This window comes from Sinocyclocheilus anshuiensis, unplaced genomic scaffold (genome assembly GCF_001515605.1).
Source record: "Sinocyclocheilus anshuiensis isolate Anshui unplaced genomic scaffold, SAMN03320099.WGS_v1.1 scaffold766, whole genome shotgun sequence".
Classification (NCBI taxonomy): domain Eukaryota; kingdom Metazoa; phylum Chordata; class Actinopteri; order Cypriniformes; family Cyprinidae; genus Sinocyclocheilus; species Sinocyclocheilus anshuiensis.
Genome location: NW_015546060.1, coordinates 449,396 through 472,705, shown reverse-complemented (window position 1 = coordinate 472,705; position 23,310 = coordinate 449,396). Strand labels below are relative to the sequence as shown.

The window sequence follows — 23,310 nt, the reverse complement described above, 5'->3', positions numbered from 1 at the left end:
ACTTAACCACTGATTTCTAGTCGTGTCCTCTTTTGGAAGGCCAAACAAAGTATTTTTCGCTTTCGCAACAAAACACGCAGCGTCTTCACAACATAGCGGTGGCAGCAACAATAAAGTTACGCCTTCTTTCTTTGTGTGAACATTTGGGCAGCGTTATGCAAATCTTCCCACAGAGCGACGTAGGTATGTGGGGGTGTGTTAGAACGAGCCGTTTTAGGTAGGTGTGGCTGACTCTTATCTCTCTGTCTCTCTCTCTCTCTGTCTCTCTCTCTCTCTCTCTCTGTCTCTCTCTCTCTCTCTCTCTGTCTCTCTCTCTCTCTCTCTCTGTCTCTCTCTCTCTCTCTCTCTGTCTCTCTCTCTCTCTCTCTCTGTCTCTTTCTCTCTCTCTCTCTGTCTCTCTCTCTCTCTCTCTCTGTCTCTCTCTCTCTCTCTCTCTCTCTGTATGTCTTACTGCTTGATAATGGAGACACATTCTGCTCTGTGCTGTTCTGGTTTATTCATGCTGCCTGTCAATCCTTCTCTCTCTCGTTCTGTCTTTCTCCATCAGTCTCATTCTCTTTGTTCTATTCCTTTAGGCTTACACCAGACTCATCATCACATTGTTCTTTTTTCCCCTCTGTCTTTTTTTTCATCCCTTCATTCTCCCAGGCAGTGGCCAGAGCACTCATCTTAATCTTCATTTTTCTTTTTTATCCTCTTGTCCTGTGATATCTCTCTCGCTCTCCTTTGACTCAGTGCTTGCAGAATTGAACCATGGGAGAGAAGGACTGTCAGACTGTTTTTCTAATCTGTCTCTTTTCTCATCTGTCCACTCCTCCTTTTCTCATTCTACCTCTCCTGTAAATAGAAAGCACTACTTGGCCGACAGCTCTGAGATTTGAGAGCATTTATTTCAGAAAAAAATCCTCTAAACAATAGAATCAGGCTGCAGGGAAGCAGTGAGACCTTAAAATATACTGGTCTGGAATCAAATGAATTCCTGGTTGCACACATCTTTCCCACAGTGCATTAGAAAGGTAACCGCTATTTTAGGCTTGGTTTTGCTAAGATGCATACTTAGGTGTACACAGACATTTTTCATGTAGAAATGTTTCAAGGTTAGGCATAATATAATTAATATAATATAGTTAGTTACCTGAACTATTTTTGTGATACTTTTCTGACCTAACAGAACCAAGACTGATCTGAATATCTGATATCTGATCTGATATCCTGAATGGGTAGATGTTAGTTAGTTGGTTTTAGTATACTTTTAAGATACTTTTATTTCATTTTAGGTGCTTGACTGCCCTTTGTCACATTTAAATATTAGTTAGTTAGTTGTAATACTTTTATGGTACTTTTCTGTCATTTAGGAACTCTTCCTGGATGTTAGTTCGTTAGTCAGCCTTTATGATACTTTTCTGTCCTAATAGAAGCTTGATGGTCTCATCCTGAATATGTTTAGTTAGTAAGATAGTTAGTTGGACTACTTTTATGTCCTTTTAGGACTTTGACTCTACTTATCAGGATGGATGGATAGATTTTGCTTGGTTAGTTAGTTGGTAGATAACTACTTTTATGTAATTTTACAAGCTTTACCGCACCTTGCCCTAGATAGGTGGTTGGCTAGTTAGTTTGACTACTTTTATGAGGCTTTTCTGTCTTTTGGGAAATTTACTACCACTCTTCCTGGATGGATAGAAGTTAGTTAATTAGTTTTAGTTAATTAGACTACGTTTATGTCCTTTACTGATACTTATCCTGGATAGTTGGATAGATTTTGGTTGGTTAATTGGTTAGTTAGTTAGTTGGTAGTTAACTACCTATATGTAATTTTACAAGCTTTACAAGCTAGTTAGTTGAACTACTTTTATGATACTTTTCCATCTTTTAGGGAATTTACTACCTCTCGTCCTGGATGGATAGAAGTTAGTTAGTTAGTTAGTTTTAGTTAATTAGACTACTTTTATGTCCTTTACTGATACTTATCCTGGATAGATAGATTTTGGTTGGCTGGTTGGTTAGTTAGTTGGTAGTTAACTTCCTTTATGTAATTTTACAAGCTTTACTGCCTCTTGTCCTAGATAGTTAGTCAGCTAGTTAGTACTTTTATGATATATTTGTCATTTTATGATCTTTACTGCTCCTTGTATCAGATAGATGTTAGTTAGTTAGTCGACAGTTAACTAGTTGTATGATAATTTTGTCATTTAGGAGCTTTACTGCCACTTGTCCTAGATAGATAGTTTGTTAGTTAGCTAGTCAGTTGGACTACTTTTATCATACTTTTACGTCCTTATATGGCATTTACTGCTTCTTGTCCTGAATAGATAGTTGAGCTTCTTTTATGATACAGCTCAACTAACTATCTATTCAGGACAAGAAGCAGTAAAACCAATAAAAGGACATAAAAGCTCCTTTTAGGAGCTTGACTGACTCCTTGTTCTGGATGGTTATATGTTAGTTAGTTAGTTAGTTGGCTAATTTGTTAGTTGGATGACTTTTATGTTCTTTTAGGAGCTTGATTGCCACACCTCCTGGGTAAATGGACAGATGTTTGTTAGTTAGTTAGTTAGTTGCCAATAGCTACTGTTTGCATTCATTGTATAAACAATAGCACTGTGAACACTGTGTTCACAACACTGTGTTTAACAGAAGAAAGTAAGTTATAAAGATTTGTAACAGCATGAGGTCATGAACTCATAGAAAAAAAATCCTAGATTAGTTAGTTGTATAAACTTATTGAGCTTTCTTGCCTCAGTCACTATCTCTCTCTTGGTCTGAATGTGTTGATGGAGGAGAATCTCTTATTCCTGGAGAGCACTTTCATCTGAAATTCTCATTCTTTATTTATTCGTTTACCGCCTCCTCCATCCATCAGGCATCTGAAGTAGGAAAACACCTCAGGCTACCAGCACATAACTGCCCTTTTGCCCTTCTCCCTCAGCTGTCCGCTGTCAATCTCTCCATCCTTTCCTCTCCTGATCTGTCACTCTTTCCCATATTGTTCTTTCCATCTGCCTCTATCTGTCTTTACTTCAACTTTTCAACTCTTTCTCACCTCTCCACTCTGTTCCTGTTCTTACACCTTTTCTGTCACTCGTCCCCTTCTTCCCTAACTTTCTCTGAATTGCAATTTAAAAGCCATTCTCAATTCTGGATGGTGCACCAACCTGGTACACACCATTCCCTGCAACCACAGGATTAGTGAAAATTGTGATAAATTAACTTTTACTATGTCAAAATGTACAGTTTGTGTAGGGTGTAATGATGGTGGGAGGGGCTTACAGGGCTAAATGAGTCCCTAGTGGACACTTCAGCCCCGCCTCTCCATCCAAACGGTTTCCCGCGAGGCTGTACTCTTGGCTGCCGCCAAATAGCAGTGGCTGGTTGAATTGCATATGGTCAATGTGTGGTCTGTTTACGCTGCTGGAGCGGTTGTGTCACAGTCACAGGCGGCCTGGAGTGGTTATGTGTGTGAGTGTGCGAAGACACAGTGCTTGGCCAAGTTGAAGGACTCTGCTCATGTGGTTTAGCCAGTTCTGTACACTTTACATAAAGCTTCTGTTCTCATGTTACAATATAGACGCCATCTACCAAGGGAAAAACTGAATCATGCTAACCTTCCTTGATGTCTTGGATGTACACAAAGTGTGGGTCAGTATTAACTATTATAAATATCTGAAAAACTTTTGTCCGCTCAATCTGTTGTGTAGTGCAACCAATATGCATAAATGTCCAGGAAAAATCATAAAAACCAGTAAATTATACCATTGTTTCATAAAGGCACGGACTTTGTTTTTGATTTTGCATACCTCCTGACAAAAATTATTGTCACTATATTTATAACAAAACTGAGGTTGAATCTCATGACTTTTGACCTTTCTAATGTTGTGTAGTTTGTCAGTAAATAAAAAAATACTTATTGCTAGTGTAGTAAACAGGGTAAATCCACGTTAAAACCTTTTTATGACAAGGCAAGGTTTGTTCAGGTTGTAAAATGTCATGTGGTGGAACTCCTCAAAAACGTAATATTTATGAATTTATCAAATATTAAGATATTATTAATATATTTCATCAAATACAAATGCATTTTGTATTTTTGAATCATTAAAAAGTAATTATTATTATTTGAAAATAATAATTAAGAAACAGGATGTTCAATGTAAATAAATGTAGAGTGGGACTATCATAAATTTATTGGACTTGAAAAGGTTTTGGTGACATCAAATAAAAAAAAATAGGAAAGTCATTTCAGAGTCATATTTTGATGAACAATTATGAAGTTGCATTTTTATATGCACTAATTAATTATTTACAATAAGACTACAAAGGTGTATTAAATGTGAATAGGGAAACGTGCACATTTCATTTTTATGAAAGTAAATATAGCCCTTTCTGGTTTCATGTTGACTTCAATACAAAGCCATAGTGTTTATTTGTGTACATTAAATCCCAGGAATGGTAATTACATACAGTCACGGTTGCATATATGAATCTCAGGGGAAATTACTTTAAAATAAAATATTTCCTTTGAAACGGCTAGTATTTTTGTAGCCTGACTTGAAGTTTCCATTCCTTCTTATTTCAGAATAGCAGTCAGTCAAAAGCAGTGCCCGAGGTTATTTTTTCCCGTCTGATATTTCCTTACCTGACACTCAGGTATGAGCGTGCGTGAGAGTGTATAAGCGACACAAGCGATCCAACAGTGCAGCTTGTGAAAGTTTGCGATAGATAGTCTCAAACTGTCTGAATATCAAATGTGCTTTTTATTCCTACGTTCAGTGTTTCTCTACATACAATATTTAGTGTGAATATCAGTCAGAGCTGGAACAGAAGGCCCTCAAGGGCCCAACGGAGAACAGGTCACTGACATCAAAGGGTGTTTGAGTCACAAAAATGGAGTGATGGTGGGGGACAGATGAAAAGAGACTTGAAAAAATGACTTGAAGGATGATAAATCAGTGAGAAAGAGGGAGACAAACAATAAACAATATCTTCACTCCATTGGTAGTCTTTTCAACTTTGTTGCACTGCTAGACATGCCTACATCGAATTCTGCAATTCACTGTCAGTGTGAATGTGATAATGTCCTAATTAGCTAAAACTTTGAGTTAGCGATGAGTAAGTGTGATGCAGTGTCACTTGGTTACTCCGTAATTAGAAGACTGAAATCTCAAACGTGGCCACCACATTGTCTTCTCAAGTGTTAACCGATTGAAAGCCACACTAAGGGAACATTATGATCTGAAATGTCATTTTACAGCTGCACAGTGGTATAGTACATTCAAGCTTTAGTTTCCACACAATGTGTGTTAAATGGCTGATGTCGAACGCTCTTGTAATTTTGATTTGCCTCTTTAATGCAAGGCTCCAGATGGAGTTATTTAGCTGGATTGTGATCTATAATAGCCCATTGCACATACTCACAAGCAGTTTTTATGTAATCCAGCACTGTTTTAAACAATAAAGGTTAATGCTGGAATCAAACCAAAAGAAAAGTAAATTGCTTGAAAGAGGAAAGAGAGATGAAGATCGATAAGGAGGGAGACAAAGTGAGTGTCAAAGAGAAAAAGGAATTTGTACATACTCACATACGGTGTGTTTTTCCAGGATACATCAGAGAAGGGTTAATGTTGTCTATAACCGGCGGCATTCCCAGATGGAAGACTTTTAGCTGATGAACTTAATTGGCATGACATGGGCCGGGAACCCTGCCAACTGGCCAGACCCCTCTGCAACTGCGCATAGAGAGAGAACTTTCATCTCATTTATTTCCAAGATCCTTTCCTTGTCCAATTATGCCTTCAAAAACAACAACAACAAAGACTACATTACTTTAAAACCTATAAATAATAAATACTTAACTGAAAGTAAAATTCTGTCATCCTTTGCTCATGACCTCATGTTGTTCCAAACCTGTTTGACTATGTGTTCACACGGTTCTCTTGGCCAGAGCAAAAAAGAAAATTATACTTTTATTCCTGGTTTGCTTAGCGTTCACATTGTCATTTTTAACACCAAATCTAAAGATAAAAAACAATAGGCATAAGGATAAGGTCACCACCTGATTGGACAGCTTTTATGTTGTATATTTTGTGACAGAACTTAGCGAAACATCCAAAACAATGCTGTGTGCTGGGTTAAATGCGTTCTGTTGCATGTGTGGTATTTTAGCTGAGAACCCACAAAGAGCTTATAAATGTGTAAAGAAGTCAAAACTGTGCCAGAAATTCCTCTGTTGCACACTGAGACAGAACTGTAATGGGCAACATGGCTCCTATGTTTTTGGTTCGTTTAGATGGCTTTGGTCCATGTTGTGTTCATATTTGAGCCGAACTGCACCAGAGTTAATTTGGAAATGGGCTGAAACCCACCTTTTCAGGTCTTGTCTTGTGCGCACCAAAGTACAAATGAACCCCACTGACTGAGCAATCGCACCAGAATTCATTTTAATCAAACCAAACCTGCCAAGTGTGAACACACCCTTACTTTCTTCCGTGGAACACAAAAGAAGATATTTTGCAGAATAAGTGTTCTCTTTTCCATATATGAAAACCAATGAAGACTAGATCTGTCGTGCTCCAATATGTCTTAAATACTTTATTGCAGGTCTTTCAAAGTAATATGATAAATACAATGGGTGATTCACCCATATCTATTTTCGAAATGCATATTATAGGTCTTATTGTGAAAAAAATTGTCCGCTTAAACCCTGTTCCTGCAAGCTTGCATTCTTCTGCCTCCACTTTTGATTGCAACACCCACATCTCAAAATCCAATAAACAGCCGATGCATAAAACCAAGTCCTGCCCCTCAATTTTTCCTTTCGATAATCTGTTTCACTCGCACATACGTCACAATATCAAAGAAAAGATCTGTCTCTACTTCCGTTTCATCATGATTCTAAAGGTACTGTATGAAATTTTTTGACTGTACTAAAGCATAAAATTACCATAATATGTTTGCAGATATTTAGGAAACATGGTAAGTTCACATACTTGCTTCTCTGAAAAACAATGTTACAGCCGGTTTTTCTACTTTGAAATGTGTGTTCCATGTCGGAATGTCTGTTTTTGTCTTGATCTGTGTGATTCTGCCCACTGCCAATTTACCCAATAGTATTTCAACACCCTGGGTTGCCAGTTGGTGGAAAACAGCGTACTGCATAATGGAAGCCAGCAAACAAACTGGGTCAGAGGTCACAGATTCTACCTGACCTAAAAAACCTCAACATCCATCTAAAAAATCTCTGTGAGCAGAGGCATATTAAAACAGAGATAAATCAAATCATCAACTTACAGTGTAAGGCTTGTCACCGTCCATTGTCACTTGCACTCATGTTGCGTGTCCTCACTCTGGCAACCTGTGTCAAAGTGTCGAGTCTCTCCAATTTTTTGAAGTTTGACTGCAGAACCCATTTCAACTGCTAACATCAAAATAACATACAGCACCTTTAAGTCATTGTTTGCTCAAAATCTTCAGTCTCAAGAATAACAAAAACAAAAAATCTTATTCACGTTTGCGTACTTTCAAATACAGCACCACAAATATGCAACGTCAATCATGCAATAAGAACCAACAACAATTTGACATAATTTACGTCAAAAGTGACCAAGTTTTAACTGAATCCAAGTGCAAAGGATCATTTTTGATTGAATCATAAAAATACAACTTACTTCCAGAGTTGTTTTTGTAAAATGAGTAGCCGTACCTTGATTTTTTAATGCTTATAGTCATGAAATAAACCTAAAATTTCACCAAATCCAACCAAACCAATTTCCAAAAATATTAATCCACATATAGGCTTACCATAGTCATTTTTAAATGTTTTGTTTTTTTACCCTCGCTAACATTCCATAGCTTTCCTTTAATGATTACAGCCTTTATAAATAGATCTGTAAAAATATAACACATTTTTCACTTTCTCACCATACCAGGCTGGATCTCAGAGGGGACCATGGGAAGGTAAAACATGCCCTAAATAAAAGTCTGAAGCTGCTTCTCGCTGCATTGACCCACTAATGGAAAAATTAGGGTTATGAATTCTGAGGCCATGGGGGCTAGATACATCTGCTACAATTTTAGGATGTAACTGATTATGTTCAAATCCTGGAGGAGAGGGAATGTTGGTGCAAAGCGACTGAGACTGCAAGCCTTAGTTAAAACGACCTTTTGTTTTACTATGGCACGTTATTGGGGTATGTCCTGTATGTGCTGTTATTGCAGACCGAATTTCAATTCTGGATAGTTTGTGGTTGTGTCCGCAACTTGTGTGTGTTGCCTTTGTTTGCTGCATGCTGTGTCGTGTCCTCAGACTGAAACATGTGGCTATAATAAATCGCATAAATCCTCTTCTCTGCCTGTTAATTCACTTCCCCTATGAGTTTAAGCCGAGATGTTTTTTAGGCCATTTAAACCACAAAACTCCCTCTGGATTCTGGAATTTTTCAGTATTTACTCGCACTGTCTGGCCCTCAGGCAGAGCGCGTACACTTTCTCTCTCACACACTACATCTGGTCATAAGAACCTCCGCCTGTGCATTTTACACTTACACAATGGCCAGAGCAAGCCAAAGAGAGATGAGAAATTGGAAAGAGATTGAGTGTCCATTGACACCTTCATTCAGCAGCAGTGTGTGTTCGGTGCAGTCATGTGACTTCAAAGTCAACGTGAAATTAAAATGAACCCTATTTACTTTATTAATAAACGTTCCTAGTCGTATTGTGCGTGTTATTGTAAAGAATAAATGTTTGTCTTCATAATCTTTCTTCAAAATGTAATAACTTTCTCTGCCTTTAAACAACTTTCCTTTTCTGATGATGTCACTTAGGCCACACGGGCCATTGGTTTATGTTAATTAGCCAGATACTGTATTGTAGTTTTGAGAAAAAAGTCTGAAGTTGTGAAATAAGTCAATTACCTATTTTTTTTATCCCATGCATAAGCTTCAATAGATTCCTTTTAAAAATTTGCCCGCGAAAATTTGCTTGTGAAAATTTAATGTGACTGCACTTAAAAAACAGGTATCAATGCAGATTCATTAGCACACCCATATGTTTGCTAACGGTCTGTCTGTGTGTGGTAGAGTGATATGTATAACCAAGAGTGCGGAACATAAAGGTAAGCAGCATTTTTGGATAAAGATCTGTAGTTTGTGACACACTTAGAGGCAGATTACTGAAGATCACAGGTGCCGTGTTTGATAGTGAGATGCTATTCCGATTCGAGCTGCCACAACAGGTGAAGCCTGAAGTTAATTACTGGAGAGATGGGAGGCCCAGCCACACTCTCGCTAGCAATCGGAGCTTAGTTCAGTTAAAGAATAGACCACATCTATCAGAGCAATCGATACTCACTGACAAAGGTAGTCTCTCTTTTCTTTCATTGTGTGTACGCGTGTGCTTGGTAGGCTAACTTGTGTGCACACATCTCACTGTAAAAATGCTGGCCATTTAATAATATAAAAATGGCTATGTGTGCGTACATTTAGTATGTGTGTGTATATTTTGTTTATATTATATCCATTTTTATAATACATTTTAGAATTTATTTATACATTCAAAACAAGATATTATAACAGTTGATGGTAGCCATTGACTTCCATAGTATTTTGTCCATAGTGGAAGTCAATGGCTACCGTGAACTGTTTGGTTACTAACATTCCTCAAAATATCTTATTTTGTGCTCAACATAAGAAAGAAATTAATACAGGTTTAAAACAATGTGAGGGTAAATAAATGATGACAAAATTTTTATTTTTGGGTGATTTATCAATTTATATATATATATAATATTAAAATATTATATTAATTATATTAATATATAATATTAAAATAAAAGTAAAGAAGTATTGTTTTATATATATATATATATGTATTTAATATATAATTATGCTCAAGGCAACACATGAACTCTTAACACTTTTTAATATTTTTTAAATAGATATATGTAATTTAACAATAATATTAATGACTAATTGATGTTTTAATTTTATTAATTATATACCTATACTTTTACATAACCGGACATGTCACTTCACTTTATGAGCTGTAAAGTATGCAGTCACCAAAATGCCTTCTGTAATGCCATAAATCCTCTTCTCTGCCTGTTAATTCACTTCCCCTATGAGTTTAAGCCGAGATGTTTTTTAGGCCATTTAAACCACAAAACTCCCTCTGGATTCTGGAATTTTTCAGTATTTACTCGCACTGTCTGGCCCTCAGGCAGAGCGCGTACACTTTCTCTCTTCATCTTTCTTTCCTCTCTCTCATTCTGTATATATACAGTGAATTTCATGTGACAATAAGTAGCCAAACTATCTAGCCGGGGAAAAAAGTCCTGTGGTACCATAGTAAAGATGAGATGGTAATAACTCCTTTTGTGTTGACAGAATGACAGAATTTTCATCTATTTAATAAGCAAGCTGCTCATTAATTTACAAGGTTATCATAGAGCCACTATGACTCACCAAATAAAGAGAGTGTTTATTTGTTATTTCGCTTAATTGTTCAAGGCAGTCAACACTAAGCGCTACACGTTGCTCATTTGTCATTAGCAGTCATAGGTGATCGTTTATGCGGCGTGATTGGCAGCTGGAGGCGGAAGCGGCGGGGGTGCGGAATAATTGGAACTTCAATACCCACAATCACTATAGACTGCACACCGCCCTCCTCACCGGCTGCAGCCAATCAGCGGCCTCAAATGCTGCGATTGGACCGTTGCAGCCTTTGATGTCAAGGGCCAACGTGGGTCGCTGACAGTTTGATTGGCTAGAACGGAAAAGTCGCCATAGCCAATCGGAGAAGCGCTGGAGAGTGGCCGACAGCCGCGAAGTTTTAAGGTGGTCTGGAAAAAGGTAAGGGGTCTGATTTACCTCGTGTAATTTGCTCTTTTGATATTTAAATAACGTATTTCATATCTAAAACACGTATAAATAAGTAGAATAAATTAAATTAAACGGCTCTATTGATTTTTCTGTCCGTATTTACCTTGTTTTCCCGCTTATTTTTAGGTAAACAACAGAATTTTGTTAAGGAAAGCTTTCAGGACACTCGCCAAACTTTGCTTTGAGATGATTCTACTAAAACTATTTATAAATTATGTCTTGTGTACAATATATAATTGTTTCTATTAGGAGTTGTTGACATGCAAGGAACTTTTTATCACATTATTTAGGAACGAATCTCCATTGGTGCTGATTCAGATCAAATGTGAATGTGAATCGGATGCTGAACTTGATTAATTGTTGTAAATGGTGTTTGTACAGGTACATTTATGAATGACATATATTTATACTATGATATGTTTATTGTTAGATAAATAATATGTCAAAATGTTAGCATAACTTTAAGTAAAGTGTGAATGCAGCTGTTGTGATACATGATCATACAGTTCGTCTTCCCCTGATTTTCCTATTATCTTATTTCAGATCTTATGCCAAACCTGTTAACCCCTTACCTGGACACCATTATGCAGAAGCCCAACCAGTTCAGGGCAGATTATTGTCTCGTCGGTCATTTCCATGATGTCTGTTCGTACTCAACCAGCTTCATAACTTATCAGTAAGAGGCTGAAGGGAGAGAGTCGTGTGAATAAATACTTGTCTAATCCATGCAATTAGATAACAGCGATTAGGGCAAACCCTGACCGGAGAGGTGTCGCAGACAGAGGGATGACTAACAAGGGACGCCTCTGAGATCACACTAATATGACGGAGGAGGGCAAGAGAATGATGAAGAGATGAGGACGATACTGATAGGGATGACTGGGTTATTAAAATGACTGAAATTTGCTGATGTGTATTTTCAAGCGCAAACAAGCGACGTGAACATGCTCTGGATAAATCAAGTTCGTAAGTGTTGCAATTATCACTAATTTTGCCCGTTTATTTCTCAAAGGGCAGATAAATGCTCGTCTGTCGGAGGCGAACGTGCAAATATGAGGTTGGACACACGCGGTGCTTTCATGGAATTGCTGGCAAATTGAATCATTCCTCATCTCTCTCGTTCTCTCTTTTTTCCACATCCCTTGTTTTCAATTTTTTTTTCTCCCCTGAGGCAAATTTAATTGCTCGGAGGTTGCTCTATCAAAGCTCAGGAGACTTCAGTTATGCTTCATTGCATTATGAATTTTGTCTCCGATATTTCTTTCAAAATTCCTTAGGAAAAGTAAATTGAGACAACTGTTGACATACAGTAAGTATAAAGTAAATAATAAGTAAACATTTAAGTAATATAAAGAATTTGCAAATAAATATATAATTTATAATAATTCTTTTTTTAATATATATATAGATATAGATAAATGTGTGTGTAATATATATATAGAGAGAGAGAGAGAGAGAGAGAGAGAATATATTTCTTATATTACATCATTATAACTTAGAGTATAGTTAATAATATAATTTTTATATAATAACCTGTATAGGCATATGTGTGAGTAATATATGTGTATTATAATAAAATATAGTATTACAGTTGATATATTTCATATTTTGTATAATTTTCTTTTAAACTATAATCATGTATAATCATTTAGATTATAATCTGTAAAATAAATAAATTAATGTAGGTAGTATATCTCAGATAATTTGGTCTTTGAAGAATTTGATGAGAAATATTTGAGTGCATATTGAAATCTTTGACTTTTGATTGCAGACTTGGCAAATCTGAGCACAGTTTGAGACATTTGTTGAGATTTGATCTAGAAGAGACACCTGAGCGATTACTGGGGTAAGTGGGTCTTTTTATTTCAGTCAAAAAATATAAGCAGACTATGAAGCAAATGTCTCAGTTTGCCCTCTAAGTAAAACAACTTAAATATCTAATTCATGTTTTTTTCTCTATTGGTCTGTATGTGTGGTGATATGAATCTATCGGCCATTCAATGCAACGACAACAAGATATCATGTATCATTGGTTGTATGCATGTATTGGTGTCTATTTCTGTCTCTATCTCTCTGTCTATCTATCCTCTAGCTATCTCGCCCGGTCCACCTTAAGTGCAGCTTGAGCAGGCTGTCGTGTTTGTGTTGAAGCCAACAGGCACAATATATTACAGTCTAGGGCTTGCTGCTGAAAATCCTGCTGGATCTTCCAGTGACCTGCTGTTCTTTCCTGCTTTCCTGTGTTTTTTTTTTCTTCCTCTCTAGATTTAGATGAAATACAAAGCCCGTTCCTCCTTCTCCCTTGCCTTTTTAGACCTCAGCAAAGAAGCCCTGTAGTTTTGAGGTACTGTTACAAGGTTGGAAGACTCGAATGGAGATACGTGTTTGTTTATGTAGCTTGTTGGGGACATTTGCAGAAGGACAAGACTGTGGACAGCTGGACGTGATTCTTCGGAATTCCCTGCTCCTCCCGGTCTCCTGACCTGTCGGACTGAGAGCCGGACAGTAACGGAGTGGGACGTCAGGGAATTCTGGGGGGAAATCCAGTCCAAGTGTGAGTAAGGGGATCTGTTTTTAGAAGACCCCCTCGTCGGATGCACTGACAGCCTTCTGCGGCTCGGAAAGAACAGAGCCGGGTTCCCAAACTCGATTCGGGGCTCTGTCCCCTGGTGGAGGGGGGACGCAGAAGTACGGAGGGTCAGCGCATTGGCCGTCAAACCCATAGCCGGCATCCCTCCGGTGACCATGTACCCGCAGGGTAGACACCCGGTAAGTGCTGCGCTCTCTCGTTCTCCCACATCCTCGATAAATGGAACAGATGAAGCGATTGGGTGTAAGAGAGACGTCTCTTCAGATTTTCAGTTGCATGTACGCATATTCATCTTCACCCAGGTGTCCTCAAGAGCCAGTTGATAGAAAGTTGTGTGGGAGGAATCAAACACAATGTGTGTCTGTATTAGTTTGTGTAATAAACCTTTCTCAACGCCCCCTCTAATAGATGCCATAGTGCGTTTGGTAAATCTAGAGTGGTTTAGATCTTATATATGTGTATGTGTATGTGGGTGGGGTTGGATAGGGCTTACTGTGGGAAGTTTATTTGTTAACTGTGACCCGTTTTTGGTTTATTGATGTTTCTAGAATCCAAAGAACCTACCGTATATTGCAGCCTGTTTTAAATGTGGTTCAGCGTACAAGCCTAAACTTGTACTATATGACAGCACAAGGCATCAGATGTGTTCATGAATGAATGAAATGTCCCTTGAGATTGATTTAGTGTGCATGTCACACACTTGCCTCATAGACTTCCAATGTAAGGGTGAATTTCACTAAAACCGTCAAGAATGATCCAGAATGAGGCAAATTTCACCTTAAAATCTAGAGAAAAAAATTAGGAAATACGATTTTGCATAAAGTAAGTTTTTAGGACTGTTTTTGCCTTGTGACATTTTTTCCATAATATTTATATTTTTCCTTATGGTTTTCATGTGAATTTTTTTCTTCCTCTTTAGATTAAGATTTAAAAAGTCCATTTAACCTTCTCCCTCGGCTTTTTAGACCTCAGCAAAGAGGCCATCGGATGTCTTTATTAAGGAATGAAAGGAACTTTAAGACCGTTTTTGTGAGATTCACCCTTAAGATGATGAAATGTCCAGAATGTGTCATATTTCACCATAAAATCAAGTAAAAAAAATCAAGTAAAATAAATAAGAAAATAGGTTTTGCAAAAATAAACTTCGACAATTTTTGCATTTGAGTCAACTGATTTTATTGTTATTACTATTATTGTACAGCATAGACTTTGGTTATATTTTGCATAAAAAATAAGATCATTTTAGGACAGTTTTTGCATGACAAAATGAAATATATATATTTTTTCTTTCAATATGGTGAATTATGACATTTCTTAAGTAAAGATTAACCTGTAAGAGCATAACTGTCAATGGACTTTTAAAAATGCATCTTATGTGAAAGTGAAGTGACATGTGGCCAAGTATGGTTACCCATACTAGGAATTAGTGCTCTGCATTTAACCCATCCTAAGTGCACACACAGAGCAGTGAACACACACACACCGTGAACACACACCCGGAGCAGTGGGCAGCCATTTATGCTGCAGCGCCCGGGGAGCAGTTGGGGGTTCGGTGCCTTGCTCAAGGGCACCTCAGTCGTGGTATTGAAGGTGGAAGAGAGCGCTGGTTATTCACTCCCCCCACCTACAATTCCTGCCGGACCGGAGACTCGAACTCGCAACCTTTGGGTTACGAGTCCGACTCTCTAACCATTAGGCCACGACTTCCCACTTATACTGCTTAAGTTTTAATTTTTTAAATAATATTCCTTAAACAAATATACAATCATGTCCTGAGGTTCCCAGCCAGAGTGATTGAATGTAATTTATAATGATATAGTGAACAAACTCCAAAGGACCAGTGAAATCTGCAGCTAGGTTTTATTTTGACCCTCATGGCCTGTGAAACCTGACCTTCACCAGTAAAAAGGTGTGAGAAAGGTCTCTGTGTGTAACCAAGCATAAACATTGCCTTTTGTGCTCACACCTCTTCTTGTTCTGTAAATCTTTAAGAAATCTCCATGTTCGTGAGAATTCTCTTCTCAGAAAACACACACATGGTTAGAACAGCTTTTTTATTAGCGGATCTAGTTAAGCTAAGCATCACTGTTACATTTGCTCGTACTTAATCTTAAAAATAAAAGCTCTTTATTTGCATCTGTGGTTCCACGAAGAACCTTTAACATTCATAGAACCTTTCTGTTACACCAAAGTTTTTTTTTAGTCGAAAAAAAGGCTTTTTAAAGAACTGTTCACTGAAAGGTTCTTTGGGGAACCAAAAATGGTTCTTTTATGGCACCACTTCAAAAACCCCCTTTTCAAATCTTTAACTGGAACCTATACAAAACACTTAGAATTCCTTAGCAATCACATAGCAACACCCTGGAAACCACCCTAGCATTGCATTTTGTGCAAATGTCTCGGCATGATTCCGTAAATGTTTTACTAATCAGATTGGTCCATCAGTAGTTTAGTTTGACAATTCAACATCATCCAGTGCAAATCAGAGGGAGCCTGTGTCGGTGTGAAATGAGAGTGTCAGAGTCTGCGATACCTGCAGTGCATGCCTATTGAAAGGGTTAAGGCCTGATTTGCAAGGCAAACTGCATCGGGAGGACTGGTAATTGGTTCCACTGGATTGTTGTGGTTAGTGTTATCTGAAGCAGGGGGATTGGAAGGTGGAAGGAGAGAAGCGTTACAGTGCTCCGTGCTTCTGAGCCAAAAACAATAACAATAAAAAAAAGCCGGGCAGGGAAAGCTCATAATCCGCTGCAGCCACACCTTCGGTTTCCGACTGTTAACAAAACACAAACTTCCAAGGTTGATCAAATGCGCTTAACACATTGTTTTTAATCCTAAAGATGGAGAGTCTAGATGGTAAAACTGGCATTCAGTTAACGTTTAAGGGTGAGAAGTCCATCGATGTCATGTGCGAGGTGTGAGAAACGTGAACTCTCTCCGCAGGAGGTCTGTGGATATGTTGGACATGACGAGGAGTTTGAGAACCTGTTACAAATGAGAGGCTGTAATATGAGTGCATTAGCACACGTAGCTAATGAGGCATCACTAATAGTACCTGTGTTTGCACTGTGTGGATTTATGGGTGTTTTGTAGGCAGGTGCTGGTGTGTGTTATGCCAGGATGTGAACATTTATATGGATACTGATGTCATAATGAAGATGGAATATAGAGAACCTCCTGTTCAATACAGCTGTATTTAGCAGTATACATTAAAATGTCACAATGCAAAAGATTTTTGCTTTTGGTGTAGACAGGCAAGTAACTTGAATGCTGGACATTTGTGTTAAATATAGTTTAAGGATTTTTCATTAATGCCTAATTTTTAGATGATTACTAGGGACAGTAATTGTGAGGAATGTATTCTGATTCTTTATAACTACTGTGTTCCTTTTCTATTAGCAGTTCCTTTAGTAGGCACTTTTGAGGAAAAAATATTTAGAAGAAAGAAGTTCTTACTGCATTTACTGCCCTCAGGAGTTTTCAACAGAAAGTAATAACTCAGACATATATTCCATTTTGTATTTATTGAATTCTTGCAAAAATGTGTTTATCTTGACCTTTAATGACTTTTTACAACTTGACATGACATGACAAAGTAACAGTCCTTGGTTAATTTTGTTTCAATGTGATGAAAGTAGTCAGTAGTAAGAATAAGTACCTGCTCATTCATACGTGTTTATAAAAACAACTGGCTCAGAAGATCCACTCATTTGGGAATCAGACTACACTATATGTTTTTGATTTACTGAAAAGAACCACTGCATAAGATTCATTGTTTAGGAATCAGAATATAACAGGGCACTCTTTATGCTTATTTAGTTTCACTAAATATAATTGTTAGCTCTTGTTTGGGAATCAGACTACACTGCTTGTCCTGCATGTTTTTAATTAATTACTAAAAAATCAGCTGAAATTCAGATTCATATGTTCAGAAATTGGAGTAGGTTTACTAAAACAAACCAGCTCATAAGAGTCATTTGTTAATAAATTTGGAAACAATATCATTTTAATTCACTAAAAAGAGCCAGTTTGTAAGAGTCATGCATTTGAGAGTTGGACTATACTGGTTACACTAAATGCTTTTGATTCACTAAAATAATCAATTTGTAAGAGTTATTTGTTCAAGAATCAGACTACATGGGTCACACATTTTGTATTATAATTCCTGACTCATGATATTCATTGAGAATTTAACTATACTAGTCGCAGTGTGTTTGATTCACTAAAAAATGTATTAATTGAAAAATGCATGTTTCTTTACATGACTAAAAGTAATGAAAATCATTCAGTTTTGCTACTTAAAATGGCACTTAAAAATGGGTCTCGCTTTCCAACCCTTGATCATATATGATTATAGCTGCTTTGATTATTAATTAATGGCAAAGACTTTTATACAAAGCATGCATATTCATACATTTTACATACATTTTTTTTGTGTGTTATTGCATGAATGTGTGTCTCAGAGTGAATGCCAGCTTTCTGTTACACTGATGTGGTGGCCAAGTGAAAATTGTAGCCAAGTTTCTGGCCACAAAATTCACATATGCTCTTTTAATGAGCTGATAGTTTGAGCTGGTGTGCTCTCCTTTGCTCATTTTTACTCACAGCCGTATTGTTTTAATAAATCTTTTTATTCTGGCCACATTTGGATGTTAAACTTGGTTGCAGGTTTCATATCTTCACTCTGTTTTATTATCAATATTTAGCGTTGGTCGGGAACACATATGAGGACCTTCTTTCTTTCTTTTTCTTTCTTTCTTTCTTTAGTCTCAAACCATTGCTGATTTACTCTGTAAAGTATAAAAGCTGTTTTCTCTGCCTGCCAATCCACGGTTCCTAATCCAGTATTGGACAGCGATGGCTTTTGCTCGGCCTCACAAAGCGAGCCACTCCAGAGCCGCATTGTCAGTAAGTCGCCAAGATAGTCCTAGCAGCCACCCGACGTCCTGGCATTCAGTGGGGTTTAAGATTGGGTAAAAGCCTCAGAAATGATTGGCAACAGTGGAAGGACTTTCTCTCAGATTGTATAATGAGGGTGTGACACCCAGTTCAAAGTGTACCTGCTAAACTCAAGCACCTCAAAATGGTTGTGTCTTGGGAATTCCAGGAGTCTGTGGAGACAAGGTCTTGCAGGACTGGGCAAGAAGGAAAGCTGTGTTTTTAGAGAGCGAGATCACACACACGCACACATTCGCCCAGATCCCCCCGAGATCACACTGACACTTCTCTTCCTCCCACTCTGGTGATCCTCATCTATTCGTGCGTCTTTTTGCACTAAATATTTCACCAGCGGATGATTATTTCATGGATGTCTCTATCCCAGCCTGTCTGCGAGGATGCGAGCTCCGTAGACATCTCGGTAGCTGTCGGCGCTCCTTTTTCGGCGTCTCTCTCTTCTCCTTCAAGCAGATTTAAGTCACTGTGTCCAAAATAGCAACTCCAGCAGTGATATATGAGATGATCAGAGTGGGCGATTGGGAGAGATTTCATTTCCCACCATTGTTATGGGATCTGCTCATCTCTCTCGCCCCCTTTGACCTCCCTCAGAAGATAATCTTCAGTAATTCTAGGCTAGCCTGCTGCAACTCGTCTAAATTGTGATTGACTAGCCGCTGTCCCACATGACTCGCTGTCTGCCTCGTCCCCCTCCGTCCAGATTAACTGGATCAGTTTTGGATTTCAGGATTCCCCCTCCTGTCTGACACACACTGTTGTGTCTAAACAGATGCTTTTACCCAGGTTTCCCCCTTGTTTATTTGCATAAATGTGAATTTTGTACATATGTTTGTACTGTATGCTGCAGAGCCCTTCGTTTTAATACAATATGAACAAATGTTTTTTTTTTTCAAAACTCAGCTAAAGTAATATATTTATCTTTGTCTCTTGATTATTAGCAGTGCTAACATTCTTACAAAACCCATCCTGCACCATTTGTGCTGCAGATATGAATGATACCTCAAATTTTGCAGCTTGTTAAAGCTTCTAAACTTCTAAAGCTTTTAAACTTCAACACTCTAGAAACAGTAGTCAACACTTTGTTAACCACCCAGAACAGCCTCTCAGCCGCATAGCAACATCCTAGTGACTGCTTTGCAAGTGACCTGGAAACCACTTACAACAACCTAGAAATTGCGTAGCGACACCCTGGAAACCACCCACAACATCTGAGCAACTGCATAGCAACACCCCAGGAACAACCCTTAACATCTGAGAAACACTGCATTTCAACACCTTAGAAACAGCAGTCAACACCCTGGCAACTACCAAGAACAACCTTATCAACCGCAAAGCAAGTCCCTGGCAACCACCCACAACATCCCAGCAATGACTCAATGAAATTTCTCACTCACAACATCTGAGCAACTGCATAGCAACAGCAATTTAAACCCTGGCAACCACTCAGAACACCCTATCAACCTTGTAACAACATTCTAGCAACTGCATAGCAATGCCCTGGCAACCAGTCAGTAAGGGCTGCAAAGGGGTGGAAAATTTCCTGAAACTTTCCAGCATTCTTTGGAAAATTTACTGGAAATTTTCCGTCCCTTTGCAACCCTAAAATCAATGCCATGGTAACCACTTAGAACATCAGATGCATGGCAACACTGCATAATAACGCCCTGAGAACTCATAACATCCTAGCAATGGCATAGCAACCACTCACAACATTTGAGCAACTGCATAGCAACACCCTGGCAACCATCCATAACACTCTGGCTCCATGGTAGCAGGATTTACACTGAAAACTGTACATTTCCTTTAGAAAATGTAAAAATCTAATGTTATTCATGGAATTCTTCTGTGGATACATTATATTTTTATGAGATGTTTCCTGATTATATATTTTTGTGTTGTTGTGAGAATCTACTATGGTCCTGTGAGTTCTGGCCCTGTGTGGTTTGTATTGCTTTCAGAACAGTTACTGTACACACACACGTTTGAATGAATGAGGGTCAGTAGGGACATGATGACTGCCCCCCTCTATCCGCACATAAACACGTTGGTGTGTGTACTGAACTCATCCAGTCAGCTGTGCGCCTGCAGCTTAATTACTCGAAAGCTCACCAAGTTTCTGACCTCCACCGTTAGCCTAATTAAAATTTAATTGAATTTCGCTTGTCTAGACTAATTAAGCTCATACTGAAACCACCAATCTTCAGCCGCTCGCCGGACACCGAGCTTCAGATAGAAAACTGGAAGCCCGGAGGTGCGCAGGACAAAGGCGGCCATTTTAGAAAGCAGCTGACAGAATAGGAAACGTGTTTAAATATAGCAAAGGAAAGGGCTCGGATCTTAATGAGGAGGAGAGGTAGATCAGATTAGAGCACGCAGGTCTTGCTATTAGATGGGCCCACATGAAATTTGGGTGACCGTGATTTTACCAAGTATAACATGTTCCTGGATCAACATCCTTGTTGATCCTGGGACAACATTCCTATCAACCAATCAGAATTGAGGCTTACAATCAGGGTTAGGTGCTTCTACACCCTTGTTAATCAGCTATCATTTCACACTGTTTTTAGGAATAAATTATGGGTAAGGTTAGGTTTAGGGGTAGGGATTGGGTTAAGTCTGTATTTTTGGACAGTTATGTTGATCCAGGATCAACAAAAGATGTTGATCCAGGAACATGTCTTACTTGGCAAAATCACGGCGACCTGAAATTTGCATGTTTTCAGATGTGGATTGGGGGGAAATATGTGGGTATGGTAAACATGGTAAAATGCAAAAACAGAATTGAGAGAACCACACTCTTATTTCAGTAATCTCTGTGATTGATTCATTAGTCTTTTTGATTCACTAAAAAACCACTCAGAAGAATCATTCATTCAGGAATTAAGCTAAACTTTGTAGCTGTTTCCGAAATTGTTTACTTACTTTTGAATAAGAACTAACTTTGTGACTTTAATAGTTTGCTTTTCACCTGCTTTCACATACTGTTTTTCGCCTACTAGTGGAGCAGTAAGCCTATTCAGACACAGGGCCAGTATGCTTTTGATTCACTTAAAAGAACCAGCTCTTAAGAGTCATTAGTTCAGGTTAAATTGTTTGTTTTTGGTTTACTCTCAAGAATCAGTCACTCTAAATTCCAGATATACTAGTTGCACTGTATGGCTTTTTGATTCACTAAAAAGAACCAGCCAAGAAGAGTCATTCTTTCGGCAATTACAGTACACTGGTCAAGCAGTATGTTTTTGATTCGCTATGAAATGAAGAGCTGGCTAATAAGATTAAATGCTCAACAATCAAACTTCAATAGTTGTGTTGTATGATTCATGATCTGATTCAGTTAAATTAATTAGTTCCTTTAATAAATAATTTATTTTAGTGAACTTTCTGCATTACCATTATAGTTTGTGGTTTACTAAGGAAATGCGTGTTCTGTAATTATTAATAAAGTAGAACTTAATGTTCTTGGAATGTATAGAAGTTTTGGAATGCAAAAATGTAATTTGGAATTTCTGGTACAGTTTCCATACAATACTCATAGCTGCTTATCTAAGTTTAATGATTCATTCTTGAGATTGGGAAGTGCATTTGTGTCTACCTAAAGTTAGGGTTAAATCTTGTGAAAGCATTTTGCAGAATGAGGGTTACCACGACCCCGTAGAAGTGCTGTTGTTATCCTTTTTTTTTCTCCTCCCTCACCAAAAATGCATATAGCATTTGTAGTGAGGCCAAGGTCAAAGATAATGCCGTGGGAGCACTTTTTCAATTTTATTTCAATGAGTCAGTTTTGGTACATTAATTTAACCAGTCCAATCTTCCAGCACAGAGCGATGGCTGTTTACTGATTAATAAGCCATCTCTTTCTCTCTCTCCTCAGGTACCTCTGCAGCCTGGACAGTCATTCAAGTTCACAGTGCTGGAGACTCTGGACCGCATTAAAGAGGAGTTCCAGTTCCTTCAGGCTCAGTACCACAGGTCAGATCATATGAGCTGATTTACTCCCAGTATCTGAAACACTTTTGATTATTTAAGAATCTCTTCCTACAGGCTAATAACTGGCTGGATGTGTATTGAATTAATGTTACTGTATTATACAGCATATTATACAGCAGTGTGACATCAACATTTTTATTTTATCCACTGAAATCTGCGTTGGAAATTACCAGAATTAGTGAGAACTGACTAAACTGGTGATGCTGCTAACTTAACCACATATTCAGTGTAGCTTTTCAAATACCAAGCTAATTAGCAAACTGAAAGAATAATCAAATAAGTTTTGCTGAACTGTCCTGTAATGTTGTAAATAGCATACGATAAGTTTGATTCATTTAAGTGATTTGGTTTGAGCTGATTCCTTTAACTGAATCAATTTGTGTTGATTCCATTGAGTGAATCAGTTTGTTCTAATTCCTTTACTTTAATTGGTTTGTTCTGATTCATTTAAGTGAATTAATTCATTCTTGTTCATTTAAGTGACTTGGTTTGTTCTGATTCCTTCTGATTAAGTGAATTTAATCATTCTGATTCATTTAAGTCAATCAGTTTATTCTGATTCCTTTAAATGCGCTAGATCATTCTGATTCCTTTAAATGCGCTAGATCATTCTGATTCTTTTAAGTTAATTAGTTTATTCTGATTCCTTTAAGTGCGTTTGATCATTCTGATTCATTGAAGTGAATCAGATTGTCAAGTCAAGTCAAGTCACCTTTATTTATATAGCGCTTTTAACAATACAGATTGTGTCAAAGCAACTGAACAGCATTAATTAGGAAAATGGTGTCAATAATGCAAAATGACAATAGTAAACACAAATTTTTCAGTTAAAGACAGTTCATCATTGAATTCAGTGATGTCAACATCCAGCTCAGTTTAAATAGTATCTTTGCAATCAAGTCAACG

At 37.8% G+C, this 23,310-nt stretch overlaps 1 protein-coding gene and 1 long non-coding RNA gene across 2 annotated transcripts in view; both read left to right on the top strand.

Annotated features, from left to right (window-relative positions):
* The first annotated feature begins 9,041 nt into the window (after positions 1 to 9,041).
* On the top strand, positions 9,042 to 11,663 carry LOC107699402 (uncharacterized). Its single transcript, XR_001635457.1, has 3 exons — positions 9,042 to 9,106; positions 10,542 to 10,841; positions 11,415 to 11,663. It is a non-coding gene; the product is annotated as an uncharacterized LOC107699402 (long non-coding RNA).
* Positions 11,664 to 12,858: 1,195 nt separating this feature from the next.
* The window catches only part of LOC107699414 (transducin-like enhancer protein 4), a 44,491-nt gene continuing 34,039 nt past the window's right edge, over positions 12,859 to 23,310 (top strand). Inside the window, exons 1-2 of the mRNA XM_016500659.1 lie at positions 12,859 to 13,640; positions 22,289 to 22,386. Of these exons, the coding sequence (XP_016356145.1) occupies positions 13,617 to 13,640; positions 22,289 to 22,386 (122 nt within the window). The 5' untranslated portion in view covers positions 12,859 to 13,616. The remainder of the gene's footprint in view (positions 13,641 to 22,288; positions 22,387 to 23,310) is intronic.